The sequence below is a fragment of the Archocentrus centrarchus genome, chromosome 10 (genome assembly GCF_007364275.1).
Source record: "Archocentrus centrarchus isolate MPI-CPG fArcCen1 chromosome 10, fArcCen1, whole genome shotgun sequence".
NCBI lineage: Eukaryota > Metazoa > Chordata > Actinopteri > Cichliformes > Cichlidae > Archocentrus > Archocentrus centrarchus.
The window spans coordinates 11,043,561-11,061,819 of record NC_044355.1 but is presented as its reverse complement, the minus strand read 5'-3'; the positions used below and the strand labels follow the sequence as shown (position 1 = coordinate 11,061,819).

Genomic DNA, 18,259 nt, shown 5'->3' with positions numbered 1-18,259 from the left:
GACTTATTTTTACATCCACATGGACCAAACTTACTCACAAAACAAACAAAATGATTTAAAAAAGGAAAAAACTACAATATTCTAGACTAATATCGGACGTCTTCAGACCTCTTCAGACTGTTTGCAGCTTTTTCCGAGTGGGGCAGACCGCAACTCCTGACACAATGAAAGAAAAAAAGAAGGTAAGCACAGAAATGCGTCAGCATTGACAATGTTGCTCCATGACGTCGCAACATTTCAAAATCCCGTGAATTTTCCAATGACGTTTGATTTGCGACTAAAAGGAAAGAAGCTGTCTTTACAGTACTTTATCAGTCAGGTCATCAAGGTGCCCCGCTCGCGGTCTTCTGAATCTGTTCTTTGAGGATCAGGATGCTCTGTCGCTGCTCTGGCGGCAGCATGGCGATCTGTTCTGGGGTCAGCTGCAGCACCTGCATGATGAGGGCAGCCTAAGAAAGAAAGGGAAATGTTAAAAAAGGTAAAACATGTTTTTCTGGCCCACAAAGTCAATAGAAATTAGTGGGTCTATTAATAGTATTTGACACAACAAAAATTGCAACAACAGTTAAAAGCTTAACAGTCGTTACTGTTCACAGATTTGTGCATTAAAGAAAGCATCAAAGCAAAAAAATTCATGTCGAGGATTTTTTTTTTTTTTTTTTTTTTTTAAATCAAGCTATTTGAGTTAATCAATGAATCACTGCAGCCCTAATTTGAAGTGACTCATGGTCCAAAAGTGACACCCACCTTCTCTTGATCCTGTGTGGAGACCTGACTCTGACCTGGACTGAAGCCTCCTCCTGATGGGGGAACACCAGAAATACCAGGACCCTGCAGGAGAAGCACAGCATTACTGTACATCAGTTTTTCAGCTAGGAATGATCATTCAACATGAGCAGACAGCACAGCTTTCTTTTGCCCTTTTTCCCCTTAAACATTTTCAATGTTTTTGTAAAACCTGTCCAATAAATAATTTACAGGATTCTGAGATACATTCTGAATATTAATGAAGTCAAATAATAGTGATGAAATGCAAAATTTTACAACTGTATGTAGAGATCACCAGAGTCTCTCCTCTATCACACAACCCTCTGAATGTCCTTCATGAACCTCCTCTGAGGTCTAATGGCTACTCCCAATGAAAATCTTAACATCTTCAATTCTGCCACCTCCAGTTCCACCTTCTATATTTTTGTCAGTGTCACCGTCTCCAAACCATACTTTCACTCTCGCTGCTCTCCTGTCACAAATCACCCTTGACACTTGCTTCAACCCAGCCTGCACTCTCACCTCTTTTGTGCACTGTCTATTGCTTTGGATGGTTGGCCTCCAGGTATTTAAACTCATCTATCTTCACTCCTTAAAGTCAAACCTAAACAAATAGCTGAGAGACATTAATATAAACATACCGGTCTTGCAGGTGGAGGAGCATTTGGGCCCATCGCATGAGGAACAGGACCTTGCATTCCTGGTGCTATGGGAACCCTCTGACCCGAAACTGGAACACGAGCGTCCATTGCCCTTGGGTCACGGCCTGTTAAAGGACACAAAATATTATGTTAATATAATTTAAACTACTAACAAATTATAACTAACTGAATTATTACATTATGAAGATAATTATTTTAGCAGTTTTATTAGAATAGAAGAATGCCTTTGTCATTATACAGAATGTACAAGTCTATTACTTGGCACCAATTAGCAGCCATGCACCTGTATTATCTGTGTATACAGCACGCTAAGCAAGATTGCCAGAATTAGCTGATAATTAAACTCACTACCTTCTCATCCAAATAACTTCTGGCTCCAAAAAACCCAAGATGTCAGCACAGATGCTAACACCGAGGTCTCAAAGCCGAGCTTTACAAACCAGTGTCTGACAGCAGTGGCTACATACATTTTTTATATACAGTCTGTAGTATTTAACCAAACAAAAAAAAGGGGCTAGGACACATAATCAGAGGGTTCTCTGCCAGCTGAGACCTGTCACAAAGTGCACACAATCAGAGCTAAATTTAAGCTCAAAATACGCCACATTCTCAAACTACAAAGCCTTATAGGAGCAGCTACCTCTGGCTTCCATAGGGGGTCCCCGTGGCTCCATCATGGGGGCCGCTCTGGGGTCAACCATCATGTTCCGTGGTTCGCCCATGGGTGGGCCTCTTATGTCCATAGGAGGCCCTCTCATATCTGGAGGGGGTCCACCTGCCATTGGTGGCATGTGTACAGGTGGAGCTTGGTGGGGTGGTGGAGCTCCCATGTAGCCTCGGCTAAACACACACAAAATAAGAGAAGGTAAATATTTTTAAAGCTGAAATGGCAGTTATGTCATATTTTTAGGGTTTAAAGTGGTCCTTGACATTACAATCAAGTATCATAAAAGCAAGCTATATTAGGTACATATTTTGCTAAAAAGTAGAATTCATTGTTAGTAGTAGAGTCTAGTCTAGTAGTAGAGCTTATAGAAAATGATGCAGTACTTTTCACACCACCTGTGCTTTATGGTTATAGATGAAGCATCTCCTATTATCCAAATTGTTCAAATGGCCAAACAAGGTCAATATTTATTAATAAAACAGTCGCATGAAATGGGATGCATTTGTCAGTGAATCATGAAAAATAGACCCACAAAATAAACTATATCTGATAATTAAGATTAATGGAGCGGGACTAGCAGCTATAGTGAGCATCACTGCTGACAAGCTGCCCACTTCCATCTTCTCAGCCAGGTAACGGCTCCTCTACAGTGTCCTGCTGTTTTGTGCAGCCTGAAATCAGACTTAAGTTTCGATTGTTTGTTAACTTTCTCTATTATTACATTTCCTTTTTTGTTACTAAGGTAACCAGTGGTTTTGCCCAATGATCTAGTACTAAAAAAGGATTTAGGATTACATCATCAGTAACTGAAACTGACACTCCTAAAAGTCGCACCCAAATGTATTGTTAAGATAAAGGGAACATCTTACTTGGGGTCTATGACCTCTCCAGTGACAGACAGCAGAGTTCCTCCTCTGGGGTCATTGGGACCATCTCCCAACAGGCCTCTTGGGGGGATACCGCCTGGTCCTGAGAGGAGAAATTCATAAATTCAACCACAAACATGCACGTAACAGATGACACAAGAAGCATTTGTCAGCCAATTAATGATGAGAAATGGGATGTGTCATCATAAAGAATGGCTTGCACCTCTCAAAGGGCTGAAATTCCAGTTAAGAAGAACCACACACACACACACACACACACACACACACACACACACACACACACACACACACACACACACACACACACACCTCTAAAAAACCTGAGTGTTTGCTCAGTAGAAACACACCGTTATCTGGCACTGGTAAAACACAGATCACAGCAAACTGCCACATCCCCAACACACAGACACATCAGGGTGTGGTAAAAGACAACCAAGGAGGAAGGCTGGAGCACTGCGGTCTCACAAGGATCACAAGAAGCACCCCGAGAGCACAAACCTCCACCAGGGCACCTCACCCACCAGGCAGTATTTACTTTGAAGGGAACAGCATTGTATTTTGTATATATTAATTTTGTTTTCTTTGTTCTTTTAAAATGTACTTTAAGAAGTTTGTAGTGCAGTAAAACAGTAAAACAATTGCAAACTGCAGGCTTTTATTATTTGCCCTGAAGAAGCCAATTTTAATATACTTGACATCATTTTGAGTATAATTATTTATTATGTGGATCTAGTAAATGTATAGCATTCATTTCACTGTTTAGTAAAATTTGTTTAAATGTTTTGAAATAAATAAAGTGAAAAGTTTTTGATTACAAGTTTATTTTGTTTTAAAAACTTTGTGCATGTATTCAAATTGTTATGCATTTAAATGCTTATAATCATTACTGTAATTACATAAGGTTATAATAAAATGAATCAACTATACTCAAAAAGTATCCCATGCCAACATGTTCTCGTCAGTCTGAAAACCTGGTGTCATTTTAAATAGCTCCGCATAGCATTAATATGACTTTGACCTTCAGATCAATCTATTGACCTTGAAGGAAAGGTCAGAGGTCATGTGAGACATTTTATATTTTATATCTTTATACAGTACTTTCTATATGTTGACAACACACATCACACTTGTAAGAATAATAGTTTCTATGTCAAAAGGCTTTTTCTCAATTTGACAATATATCATTAACTTAACCCTGAAGATCTTGGTGGATTTAAACCAAATTTTAACAAACCGTTAACGTGACCCCACTTTAAACCCCTACAAAGTTTGATCAGAAGTCATTAAAATTCATTTTCTAGCTGTCGTGCTCACAGATATGAGGACAGAATGACGCATGCACGGCTACCAAAAGCAGCTTCTTTGTTGGAGGTAAATATGAAGATTTAAAGATTTGAAAACTGGTGCGTAAAACAAACAAAAAAAGTCTCAGATACAGAAAGCTGATTTGAGAGTGCTGTCCTATTTGTGACTTATCAGTGTGACATTTGGCCATGAAAGCACTGCAGACAGGAGGAACGCAGAGGGAAGATAAAGACCAATGGTTGTGTCATTGCTCAATAGCACTGAGACAACAACCTATGGTGATGCTATCCCTAACGAACAGAATATTTCAGCTAGCTCAGTGTAAATTAGGCTCATTTACCATTTTTAAGCTGAAAAATCTTAAATTAAATATAAAAAGCTTTTCCTGTTGTACTGGCAAAGTTATTGCTTTCTGTTTTTGCTCTGAGTAAAAAGAATTTAGAAGAAACTGATCAGACAAAGATGCCCTGGGCTGCCCGTCACTGTGATGCTCCTGTTTGTGTGCCGCAGAGCAGCATCAACTCCACTGTTTGCAGTACTCTCAGCACTGTCTGCAGCACATGTAGCAGAGTGTCACGACAGCTAAGCAGACGGTGATTCAAATATCAAAAAGTGCCAATGAGTTCCTTAAATACATACTGCTGCACAGTTAAAAATACTATTACAACTGCAGTGATGGTATAGTTACCTTGAAAGAGTAGTCCAACTACTGATTACTCCTTTAAAAAGTAACTTAGTTACTTTACTGATTACTTAATTTTAGAAGAAACTAAGTTAGATTACAAGTTTATTAGTTACTTTCAACAGCTGCCGGCGTTGTGCCAAAAAGTGATCGTCTGTCATAAAGTGATTCAGATGTTTCTGTGTGTTTTTATGTGTAATGTCTTTGCTTATTTGATATGATTTATGAAGGGCTTATATATAAAATGAAGAAATAACCTGTTTTTCAACAATCTTTAATCAATCCAGAGCTTTTTGGCCACTTCAAATATCTTTATAGAACTCTGATGTTATATTTGTTGTGATTTCTGCAGCCTTCTGAGCCAGATTTCTGTTTAAAAAGACATTTTTAATGTCAGTTTTTACCTTGAAAGGAAAAAAACGAATATATAAAAGTCACTTTGCCAAAAACTGAGTGCCGCTTCTACCTTTCTCACTCAAAATTACCTGATATCATTCATGAGAGATATGTTTGATATATGCTTCACAGATTATAGGTCACCAAGTCCTTTACAGCCGTTTAAATACAGGGAATAAGTTTTTGGCAACTACCGAAAATTGCTGTTTGGCAGACGATGACTTTTTGGCACAATACCAACTTTTTCAGCTCTCCCCCACTTACTGGTTTGTACCAGAGTCCAGCTTTTGATGTTTGGCTGCTGGGGAGCTCCTGCATCAGCCGCAGCTCTGCTTCGCTCCACCTGTTGCGACTCGCTCTGTAAGTTTGACTGCGCCGTGACTCCAGATGTTTCCTCATATTTGACGTTATGTTTTTGAAGCTAGATAGCACTTTGTCGCAGCACAGAGTGCACAACTAACCTTGATGTTGTCATCTTTAGCTGCCACAAACTCAAAATAGTGCCTGTATTTCAGCTAGAAAACGCGCATCTCTCTCCTCCCTCCATTGTTTACGTTTGTGTCGCTGTGCTGTTATTGTCCTCATGCTGAAAACGGGACTTAACTGTCGCATCTGCCACACGTCACTCCCTGAGAAGAAAGCAAAAATATATCTTTGTACTGAGGAAAATGACAAAAATAGTAACGCACAGTTACTTGGATAAGTAACTTTAATCTGATTACTGGACTGCAAATAGTAACGCGTTAGATTACTCGTTACCGAGGAAAAAAGTAGTCAGATTAGAGTAACGCGTTACTAACATCACTGTACAACTGTTCTTCCATTTAAAGATTACTGCAGTTCTCATATTCTGACTAAAAGGTGCTCGATGTGGGTAGGCGGAGGGCCGCACACAGGGTCATGCTTGTAAAGTAATTGTATTTATAAAATGCTTTTCTAGTCTTGCGAACCACTCAAAGTGCTTTAAACTACAAGTCACGTGTAACTATTCGTGCAGCAACGATTCATCGAATAACTCAATTCTAAAAAATCCTTGACACAAATTTTTTTGCTTTGACGCTTCGTTTAAACTCTGCAGCGCTCAGTTGTCACCGTGTACATGCGAGCAATTTCACCCATATTTGCAACTAAAAACAGACCTGCAATAGAAACTTATCACGGAGCATGTGTGCGAATAACAAGTATTACAACATTAGCCTGTGCAGGCCCCAGTTTTACAACAAAAGAACTGAAGACAGAACAGCAGTGAAGATGATCACAGCTGTCACAGTTAAATGTTAAGTCTGTCTACACACACACAGACACACACACACACACAGTGAAGCACAAAGAGGCGGAGCCATTACAGAGACAGTGAGCTCAGGATGAGTGTAAGAAAATGTTCTAGCGTCCAAAACAGCAGCGCTTGTTCCTGTAATCACCATTAAAACCTTCACTGGGAAAAAGCTGGAGACAGTCCTTCAGCAAACCACCTGATCAATAAGCTCCAATGTGAACAAAAGTGATCTTTGTAGCCATTTGTTTTACACGGAAAAAAAAAAAAAAAAATCTACAGTGAAGCTACAGAAGTTAAAGTAAAATATGCAGAAAAACTGTTAAAAATCAGGCAGCTTGCTGAAGGCTGACAGCAGCTGTTCTACTTTACACCTGCAACAAGGAGGAGTGGGTCTAAAGTGGGACATGGGGTATACCAGACAATATTTATTTCAAGGTTTTAGTAACATTTTGCTAAACTGGGTTAATCTAAAATATAAATAATATTTGAAAATATAAAAATACCACCCCCACCCCGGTAGGCCAATAAAAACAGACATGGGCCAGTAAAAGTCCAAGCCACTGACCTGGAGATGTTGGGTGGGACACTGAATTATTTTTAACATTAATTATTAATATGTACCCCATCAGAATGTTTGTTTTCTGCAGTGGGTCTAAAGTGGGACATGGGGTATACCAGACAATATTTATTTCAAGGTTTTAGTAACATTTTGCTAAACTGGGATAATCTAAAATATAAATAATATTTGAAAATATAAAAATACCACCCCCACCCCGGTAGGCCAATAAAAACAGACATGGGCCAGTAAAAGTCCAAGCCACTGACCTGGAGATGTTGGGTGGGACACTGAATTATTTTTAACATTAATTATTAATATGTACCCCATCAGAATGTTTGTTTTCTGCAGCAGGAAACGTTGCATCAAAGCACAGAGAAAACCCCAGTTCTGAGAAAGCGTGCTTGCTTTTTCTTCACGCTTCTTTAAAGGCTTACAGACGCACACATTGACTAGCATATTATTTAAACATGCAGACAAAGACACGCACGCACAAAAACACATACACATGGACACACACTAAATTTACCTCATCCAGAAGGTAAATTTGGTGGTGGTGGGGGAGGGGTTTGTATCATTTTGGTATATACTTTGGTATCCAAAGACACAAATGGCAACTTCATGTAGTTTGGATGAGCGCGTCTCCAGAAAGCCTACGGCCTGTCCGTACAGCGCAGCCACGTTGTCCTCAACAGCAACTCTATGTTTGTGAATTGTTTATTAGACATCTGCAAATTGCATCTATGACACAATAAGCCGTTTACGCTCTCTCCAAAAGGGTTCTGATATCTGATTATTTTTTATTGAATTTTTTTTTTTTACTAAATTGGCTTCAGCCTCATTAACAGAGTACCAAAGCAGCTTCATTATAATACATTTCTTAACAGTACTGTCCTGCTGGAAAACAAACCCAGCAATTTCATGTCATTATCAACTGACTAAGCTTTCCTGGAGTAAACAGAAGGCATCTAGTCTCTTTCCATTAGTGCAAATGACATGTGCCTTTTCAAATTATGAATGCTGCTAACACAAAGACAGACTTTCATTATATGAGAAATTTCACTGTTTTCATCTTTATCCCAGCAATAGTCATAAACCATGTTTACCAATAATAAACATCCCACGTCTGAACTTATTAACCTTCAGGTTTAATCCTACAGAATCAGAAAACGAGTGGGAGCGCTGTAAAAATGTGTGAATGTCATCTATAATGATTTTAGAAGAACAAACAGTAAATCTTGTTTGATCACTAAATAGAAGGTCTACCCTGATTTTGTCAGATGAAGTACCCAAGATATCTGCAAGCACACAGGTATACTGAGGAGAAACCCCACTCCACTGGCTCGCTGACCCAAATTTACCCACAGTGCCATGGCAACAGCACCAAGGCTAAAAACAGAACATAAACAGAGAAAACGAGAATACGGAGGCCTTTTGGGAAGAAAAGAAAAATGTCCCTCCACCCCAACATCCTCAACGTGTGGCCTCAAAAACTACAATCCAGCAAGTGTTGAGCAACAGAAAATTTTCTCCGGTTGTCATCCATCAATCTGGATCAATGAGAGCTCAATTCTCCTCCCAACTTTGCCAAATCTCAACCAGCAGATTCTGCTGATGATTCTGTAATCCCCCCATTTGAATTCTGTCTAATTCCAAAGATGGGCCCTAACAGGGAAGCAGAACAAAGAAGTAAACAGAAAAAATGAGCTAAAATATGGCAAGGACAAAAAGGACCGAAAGAAAAAGTTGCTGTTCTGTAGAAATCAGATAATGCCGACTTGGAACTCACGGCTTTACTTCTAAAGAACTTTGTACCCATTACCTGGATCTAATCCAGTGTACCCTGTATGATCAGAGTCAAGATGCTCACTCAGACAACCCACCTCGCAATTGCATCTGATCTTGTACTACTGTCTGTCCCTGTGTTGGTGTTGTTCCTACAACCTCATGATTAGTGTCGTTCCAGGACTATCATTACACACGGCCAATTACACTGTTGTTGTAATGTCGTAACTTTATGAATTCCAGGAAACAGCCAAAACAAAAACAAAAAAAAAAAAATCGATTCCTTGAAACATTGTGAAAAGGTTGTCAAAAGTAATTTACAAATAGTGGGTGTGCGTCACCAAGATGTCAATTACAATCCGTTCGTACAAGTTTACCCTCAGAGCTTTCTACAAAACATTACCAACAAATTGTTACGGTTGGTGAAAATGTAACCCAACCTGAAACTAACAACACGGTGCTCAAAAGTAACCAAAGTGCAACACAGAAAAAAAAAATATACCAAGAATCTAAAAATAATTAGTCAATACTGACTTGATTTCAAGCAGCACATAAACCCCAGTCTCCTCAGCCTAGTCCTTATACACTGACATTGACTTTATATGACCTCATCTGAATTCTGAAACCCTTTCTGAAGCAGTGGCAAGTTAAAGTTCCACGGAATATCATCAATGCCCTTTGTCATGATATCTATCAGGTTACATAATGCAGTCTGACAAGGAAGCTGAAGGCTGAACGCCTGTGCCATTTGCACAAATTGGTCTCAGGTGAATTTGTATTGTTGTCACAGCCCAACTGTGCCTATCTTTACGACAAAAATATTCATTTTACATTCACTAAAATCAAGAATCAGGGGTATTTCTACATATTTCTCTTTGTTTAATAAACATTAGTATATTTTCTCTGAGCAGTGCTGCATACTGCTTTACTACTAGAACAGGAAGGAGGTAATCAGAATTTAAAACCAAATGATGGCATACAATACACTGCAGCTGTCACCAGTGTCTCTACTAAAAGAAATAATCATAGAAAGAAAAAACAAACAAACAAAAAAAAAAAAAAACAGTCTCTTCTCATATACAGTTTCACCATTCTCATGACCTGGCATATTCTTATGTAGCTGTGGTAGTGCCCTGAGATCATAATCATTATATCAACTGATTTATTATTATTAACTTCTCTAATGGCTACATGTCTGATGATTCACATTTGTTTATGCAGGAAAAAAAAATGTGCTGTATATTTGGAAAGTGTCACTGCTCAGCAGTGCTGCGACCTGACTGGAGAACTGAGAAAGCACGGTGATACCTTGAGGCCGCTCGATAGCAGCTTGACCAGACGATCCTGTGGGAGAATGCTGAAGGTTTCCTGAGCCAGCATTAAAGTGAGAAGAACAGGAGACACAAGACTCAAGAGGGCAAAGCAGCATTTTAGCATGCTCAGTTATCTCATGCACAAATAAAGGCACAGAGGGGTGAAGAAGAGGGAACTTTTCTAAAATCATTAAGATTGAATAAATCAAAAATTAAAGAATGAAAGAAAGAACAGGATAATGAGATCACATGGCATAAATTCTTTGTGGGGGGAAAAAAAACTTCCACTATTTATAGGGCTGTGGTGACACCTACTGATCCAAATGAGCCATGACATGTGCAAAGTTTTGATGCAAGTGGATTCAATAAGTATTCAGATCCCTTCCTTTTTATTGCAAAAGCTGTCATGTAGATTTAATCTTCCACTACAGTTGCATGGAACTGTGTTTAAAGGACTCTGTCAGCATCAATGGAAAAGATTTTCTTTCCTGATGAGACAAAAACTGAACTCAAATCCAAGCTCTATGAGGGGTTCTTGGTCGCCTCAATGACTGAGGCTCTTCTTGCTGTGTTACACAGTTCAGCCAACTTATAGAGACCACTCAAACCTTTAGAAAACAATTTTAGTCACAGAGGTATACAGATAGATAATCGGACCTCATGGCTTTTTTTTTTTTCTCATCCCAACACACATTGTGAATTGTGGGATCCTAAATACACACACAGGTGTGCCTTTCTAATCCATCCTACAGATGGACTTCAATCAAGTTCTAGACTTAGACCACATGTAAATCTGTCCACAGTCATCTTTGTCCACAAGAAAATGCAAAAAGGAACCAACTGAAGTCAAAACCATGTCAATGCGACAGGTGACAATACTATACTATAAACCTGTTTAGACACGCCCCACTTCAGACTCAAGTTCAAGTTCATTTCAATTCATATTTTCTGGTCATGCATGCTCCACCTGCAGTGGCTCTAAACTACACCTGCAACCCACGTGGAGTGGCTACTGGAAAATTACTTCATGTAAATAAAAGCGAGAACACCACAAACTCTGATGTGTGAAAAACTGCACATCAATGCAAGGAAGGCGTCTCCCAAAGGCCGCTTTCAAAGACCAAAAACTCTGTTTGCATGTGGATGAAAGTAAAAAATGCATTAAAAAAAAAAAAGACCAATTTAAAAAAATACCAGTGTAAACGCAGACAAAGCCTTCTCACGAATAATTAAAGCAAACAACATGCACCCAATCTGGGAGCCCATCAGCTAATGTCTGGGGTCAGTGTTTCGGGGCTTCCGGTGTAGCCAGCTGATGGCGAGATAACGGATAACTGATATCCGGGCCGTGACTTCCTGTTATGTACGCTGTCTGTGTCAGATGATGAGTGGAGACGTATTTACAAAAAAGCAAATAAAAGGCTAAATCATCATCAGACAAACAGAGTATGACTTTTCCAATTTGCTCTCCACGTGGAGTGGTGATTGATCAATAATACTCTGATAACAAAACGGACACCAAAAAGATTTGGGTAGCAAAAGTCTCCGATTCTGCATATTCACTTGTGGGTATCTGTTCATAGTAACTGACTACAGCATGTCTGCCACAGCAATCAGATAACTAATGTGAATAAGGGAGCTCAACTTTGAATTTTTAGTAACATTTTTCAAAAACATGTTTGCACTTTGTCATTTTGTGTTAAAGTGTGCCGATGGATCCAATTAAAATTAAAATGACATCATAATAAAGCATGCACAAACAGAAAGGGTGTAAATACTTTCTGAATCCACTGGAAAAAGACAAATTTTTTTTGCATTTGCCAAATTTATCTTAGAAATAAGCCCATCCTAATAGGCAATTCTGTACTGAAAAACTGCTGTTCACAAACATCATCATCATCTACTGACAAACATTAGCATTATTGGTTATTGTTTTATACATATACAAATAAAAGAGGCCGCTAACAAAATATGATTTTTGCTTTTTTCAAATTTCCAGAATGCCTTTTTGCAATATATATATATATATATATATATATATATATATATATATACACACATACACACACACATATGCTTAGTACATTTTAAATGTTATAAATTGCACACTAGATTAGTAAATGTTTAATAAGTTTATGGAAATGTCTTCACTTTTGCCTTGCGGATATATACACACCCTGCTTTTATGGTTTGTTCAAGTAACTTTAAATTAAACGTGAACAAAAAACAAAAACAAAAAACATGTTAATCTTAAGAATGATGATTGGGAAGATCATACAGACAGAACAACTGAAGGGAGAAAATTGCTCAATAAAATGGAATAAATATAAAGTCCCTCAGTTTGTCAATCTGTGGTCTGATGGCCCTCAACAAACTCGGTAATAAACATCTGGAAGGCCGGGATCGCACCGCCACAACCGGATCATTTGTCATTTCAAAGCTTGCATGCAGTCTGAGGATTACCTGGAGGTCCAACTGGTCCCGGTCCAGGCCCAGGTCCTGGTACTGGCATGGGTCCAGGAACAACACCCATATTAGGGGGCTGCATCATCTGGGGTGCTCCATTGACATGCATTCCAGGCTGAGGAAAATAAAAATTATTAATAAATGAATAGCAATAATCTGTCCTAAAACTTTATCTACAGAACATATGTCGTGACACCCCCACCACCACAAACATGTTAAGTTACGGTCAAGTTACATTTCTGTCCGCATATTTGCTCCATTTTCCAGTCGTTTCAACTGAGATCTGACAAATGAATGAATTCAAGCATGAAGTTCTTGTTTGGGCTCGATCTCCTGCCAGCTCTGGACTAACTTTGCAGCAAAACATCCAATCTACAAGCAGTAGCATTGCTGTCAGGCACTGCTTACAGCAGGAGTGTCAGACCCATTTCAGCTCATACACATACACAGTTTGACCACACATGAAAAAGGACCTCCTCTCCTACAGTGTAAAATAAAGTCACATTTATTGAGCCATTCACTTGCAAAACAGACAATGAATAGCTTAAGATGTAAAGAAAAATCAGCACAATTTTAACATTATGTTGGTGTTTTGATAGTTTGACGGCAGTTATTCAAATTCAGCCTACAGGGGATCTAGAAAGAAACAAAACTTTCACATGTAGTTTTTACTTCTTTATAATTCAGGCCCTGTCCACACCCACACACTTATTTTGGAAACATAGCCTTTTCTATACATTTAGGCTTTTGTCCACACATAAAAGCCTTTTAGGTGACTGAAAACTGAACTTTTTAAAAACTACTTTCAGATTTTGTCTTGCATTGTCAAAGGTGTGCACCTTTATCTCCTTTTCTGATGTCAGACTGCATCCCATGTTATTATTGTGACACCTAGGCTTTGGATTGGCCAACATTCTATAGGATTAGGATTATATCACCATTGACAGTTTTATGCATTTTCATGTGACCAAATATTTTTCAACTAGTGCTTGTGTGGATGGATTTTTTTTTTTTAAACAAAAGTGGAAAATCCCTGTTTTGTTTTGTTTTTTTACACGTGGACTTAGCCACAAACTGATGTGCCACAGGGTGGTGCAGCCGTTACCACAGTTGCCTCACAGTAGGAAGGTTCTTAGTTCGCACCTACTAGTCAGCTGTGCCTTTCTGTGTGGAGTTTTCTTATCCTCCCTACACCTGCATGGGTTTCCATCCAGGTACTCCAGTTTCCTCCCATAGCTCCAACACATGTGGTACAGTTGAACAGTGCCAAAAAAAAAAAAAAAAAGACCTTCTACATCCTTTTCCTAATCACGTTTCTCTGACCTTGGTGGAAAATGTTATGAAGTGTGAAGGAGAATGTATAAGGGCTTAGAAAAAGAGAAGCATAGTGCTCAAAGAATCCAAATGTACTTACACTAGTAATGTGACGGTGGACGTATTACAGAAGATGTATTACAAAAGGCACATTTTACATTTTACTGTGAAATTCCCTGCATCCAGTACTCATCTGAAGTGACCCTATTGGAAAATTAATTCATGATAATCCTAAAGGCTGGTAATATAAAAATCTTTATGCTTCTCATGCAAACCAGCTCCTGTTCACAGATAACCCATGGGCTTAACAGCAAAATTTCAAAACATATCAGCAGGTTATGGAAATCTGCACAAACACTTGCATGATCAGCGCCACTTTGTCAGTTTTGTTGATCATTTTCATGAACAGTCGGATGGTCCATTGCTATAAATTATGGGTTGGAATTATCTGCTTTCCTTTCATAAAGGATGGTCCAGCATATCCTCTGCTAAAGGAAGTAATAAAGGAAGCACTGAAGCACTGTTTCTTATCATTTTTGAGAATTCCACAAGCTCGTCTGATAACTGCCAGGCAGATACTTCCGGGTCACCTGCCTCAGTCTGAAAATTTCCTAAGCAAAATTAATTGTTCGACCGCACCCACGCATGTCAGGTTAACTGGTGATTCTAAACAGGCCGTAGGTGTGAGTGTGAGCGTTAATTATAGTCTGTCTGTCTGTGTTAGCCCTGTGATAAACTGGTGGCATGTCCCAGATGTAACACACCTCTCACCCACTGTCAGCTGGGTTAGACTCCAGTATCAGAAAATGGATGGATGATTCAAACGGAACGGATGATTTTTGAAATCTAGAAAAACTTTCCACTCCTGTTTAGTAATGCTGGCATCACAAACAATTTTCACACTTCAAAGCCATCCAGTGCAGCAGACCGGAACATTTAGTGGGCCATTTCTCACCGCCCTGACTTTACGATCCTTCCGATCAGTATTTATTCACTCCATGCATGGAAAAATGTGTGTGTGTTTTTCCATGATTGGAACAGTATGGGTACATTTTGTTGAACAAAAACAGAAAGATCTGTTGTGCTTACCACAGGTTGAGACACTGGCTGAGACACGGGCACGGTAGGCTGCGTAGGTGGAGAAGTGACCGTTGGTGCTCCTCCACCCTGTCCGCTGGAAATCAGAGGCTGGACTGTAGTCTGACGATGGAGCATTTTCTGCACAAGGAGTAAGGAGGGAAAACACTGCTGGTTTTGGCTTTAAAATGCAGGACAGAATAAACATCTACTGACAAATGATAGGGTCACAACTGAGAACAACTGTCTTCCATTTGTGACTCATCTCTTTATTCTCACCAAGGCTATCTCAGGATCAACAATCCGCATGACCACTTGGGCCTGCAGCAGAGCGTAGGCCAGCTGAGGGTTCTGCAGCAGCATGTTCCTCGCCTCCTGCGGACTGTTTTGCACACACAGCTGGAGAGAGAAACCATTTTTTTTTTTTAATTTTACCAAAAGTATCTGATTTTAGAAAGTACAAGGGAAATCTTTGAATATATCCCTAATGGATTTAAAAAAAAAAACAAAAAAAAAGAAAGAAAAGCTCATGGTTTTTTTTCCCCTACCAGTTTTTGCTACCCACTCATGACTCAGACATAGCTCCATAACAAACAAACATGAGATCAAGATCTTCAGAAATATCTGTGTTATTAGATCTGGAGCCCAAACACTTTGATTCTGATCAGCATATGGAGCGGTCCTACTGACACGAGCTTTTGGCACAAAACAACACTTTGTGAGTCGAGGGAAAGACGTCTCCAGTGTGGTTTTTCTTTGCGCTTAATGAAGCAGACTGCCAGCTGTGCAAAGATGAGGCTTCACTGGCAGAGCTGAGAGTGGCAGACTGCACAGCAGAGCCTCTGTTAATGAAAGGGAAGGAAGAGTGTCTGCATACAGTTGTCAGGCTGGAGGTAATTTAGCCTGAGAAACATTTGTCACCATCCTTCCTTGTGCCTAAAAATGAGTAAGCAGCATTGTACATACAGTCTGAGAACATGTCATTTGGGGAAACTAATGTTTAATTCTATAAGATTCATCGTGACTTTGGTCATGTTTAAACCCTCAAAGATAAGTAGATTTGTTAAATCTGGTTGTCTATGCATCAGAGCCTGTACAGTTATACAAAGAATTGAGCATAAACTCACAAAATTAACATTTCAATGTGCCATTAACAAAGATGATTCATGAGGAGGAGGCACCATAACTGCCCATTTGGCAGATGATTCTGCGTGCACCTCTTACAAAGCCTAGAGTAGAGAAAGCACAACTAGAAAAAAAAAGATCCGTGTTTCCTAAACACCCCACCTTCATCTGTTTCATGAGTTCAAACATCTGCTCAGGTGGCAGACTGGCCACCGCTCTGCTGATGGACTCTGGGGCCTCCTCTGGCTGTACGCTGTCTCCATAAGGAGACTCAATAATGGGGGCACCGGTTCCCAAACCTGTGCAAGACAAAAATAACTTGGGAATTGGAACAGTTTATAAGATTACATAAGCAAATTTGGGAGAAACTGAAAAATTACTTTTGAGCTCTTCCTTGTTCTTCTCACTGGCTGCGTTGTCAACACGGAGAGCCCGACCACTGAACTCTCTCCCATTAAGGTTTCGCATGGCACTGAGGGCCGTCTCCTGGTCTTGATATTCACAGAAGCCATATCCTTTTGGCTTTCCTGTCTCCCTGTCATACACTAACCTAAGAACAAGAGAACATAAACATGTAACAATATCCAGATGTTCAAAGTTGCAAAGAGGAGACTAAAGAGTTGTCAGAGAAGACCAAATCCAGTTTGTTCATTCACTCACCTGAAGCTGACAACAAGTCCAACTTCAGAGAATATGTCTTTCAACTGTTCTTCTGTGGCTTCATACGGAATATTTCCAACTGAAATTATTAATACACACAATGCCAAACGTTAGTATGACAATAAACAGAAGCAGGCATTTTAAATCGTGGCTTCTTTGCTCGTTCTTTTTTTTGTTTTTCTAAGTGTTCCTCGCTCGTTGTCCCGCTAACAGCAACACTAGCCGGACATCCACGTTAGCAAGTTTACGTTCATTACCCGTTTGCTATATTGATATATACTCCCTGCACGGCCCAGAGGATAAACGGGCTCCAACACGGCGAGGTAACGGCAACGAACTTACCGAACACTGATCGCAGTGACCGGTCAACGGCCGGATCTCTATTTGCGGCGGCAGCTGCGGCTACAGCAGCAGCGTTGGCAGCAGATACGTTCGCCATTTTGGGGACAGAATTTATTGTTACGCCGGAAACTAGAAGGAGACAACATCCGTTTAAAAAAAAAAGAAAAAAAAAAGGCCGCATTCAAGCCGCAACAGCGCGACCTTTCTCAACCTCCTAACCTAATCTCTTGTCTCTGGCCCTAACCTCTTCACATACTGTAAAACAATAAAATAAAAATAAAGACAACACTTGTCTGACGGCAATGTAGAAGAAGGTTTGGTGAGTAACCCTGTAATGATGATAGTTAACAGTTAATACCTGGTTAAATACTGAGGTTTGGATTGACAGCTAGGCTGTTAATATTATTCGACCATTTTATTTTATTTTATGTAGTAAACCTTTACTAACTTGTGATTTCTGGTGATCCCTGACATTCAAACATCTGCTGCAAAGAACAGAGATCCAAAATTCCTCCACAGCGATGTGAAAAACAGTTATCACAAATGCTTGATTGCAGTTTTTCCTCCCAAGGGAGGCACAATCAGTTATTAGATTTAGGGGGGCAATTATTTTTTCACACAGGACCAGGTAGGCTTGGATAGCTTTTTTTTCCACCTTAATATCATCATTTAACAACTGCATTTTGTAATACTTGGTTTATTTTTGTCTAATATTAAAGGTTGGATGGTGATCTGAAACATGTAAGTGTGATAAATATGCAAACAATTTAAAAAAGAAAGAAAGAAATCGGGAAAGGGGCAAATACTTCTTCACAGCACTTTATAAGAGGCCCAGGTGATTGGAACAGCTTTAAATCTACAGATTCTTAGTTAACGCAGGAGTCAAAGACTGAGGTTGAGCTGACCGTGATTATAATAACAATTTGGCAAATTTGCCCTTTTTTATTTAGAAGCCTATGTTGGCTGTCATTGTTGGCT

General features: G+C 39.5%; 1 protein-coding gene across 2 annotated transcripts; it reads right to left on the bottom strand.

Annotated features, from left to right (window-relative positions):
• Nucleotides 1-134: 134 nt before the first annotated feature.
• cstf2 (cleavage stimulation factor, 3' pre-RNA, subunit 2) lies at nt 135-17,440 on the bottom strand. 2 transcript variants are annotated; one of them, XM_030740250.1, is made up of 14 exons: nt 17,282-17,440; nt 16,940-17,018; nt 16,660-16,829; nt 16,442-16,578; nt 15,434-15,553; nt 15,167-15,295; nt 12,761-12,878; nt 10,293-10,352; nt 2,967-3,066; nt 2,071-2,270; nt 1,410-1,534; nt 748-831; nt 308-449; nt 135-156 (listed from the first exon to the last, which is right to left on the bottom strand). In XM_030740250.1, exons 1-13 carry the CDS (start codon nt 17,376-17,378, stop codon nt 324-326), a joined length of 1,545 nt encoding a protein of 514 aa, XP_030596110.1. In that variant the 5' UTR covers nt 17,379-17,440; the 3' UTR covers nt 135-156; nt 308-323. The 2 variants fall into 2 exon arrangements, with proteins under 2 accessions (XP_030596110.1, XP_030596111.1); XM_030740251.1 differs by lacking the exon at nt 10,293-10,352.
• Between the last annotated feature and the right edge of the window lie 819 nt (nt 17,441-18,259).

What these genes read in the sequence shown, in the direction of transcription:
- cstf2 (XM_030740250.1), bottom strand. Translation starts at nt 17,378, where the DNA reads ATGGCGAACGTATCTGCTGCCAACGCTGCTGCTGTAGCCGCAGCTGCC. An exon ending in GGACTTGTTGTCAGCTTCAG is followed by an intron (nt 16,830 to 16,939) that starts GTGAGTGAATGA and finishes TCTTGTTCTTAG; the next exon opens with GTTAGTGTATGACAGGGAGA. An exon ending in GAACAAGGAAGAGCTCAAAA is followed by an intron (nt 16,579 to 16,659) that starts GTAATTTTTCAG and finishes TGTCTTGCACAG; the next exon opens with GTTTGGGAACCGGTGCCCCC.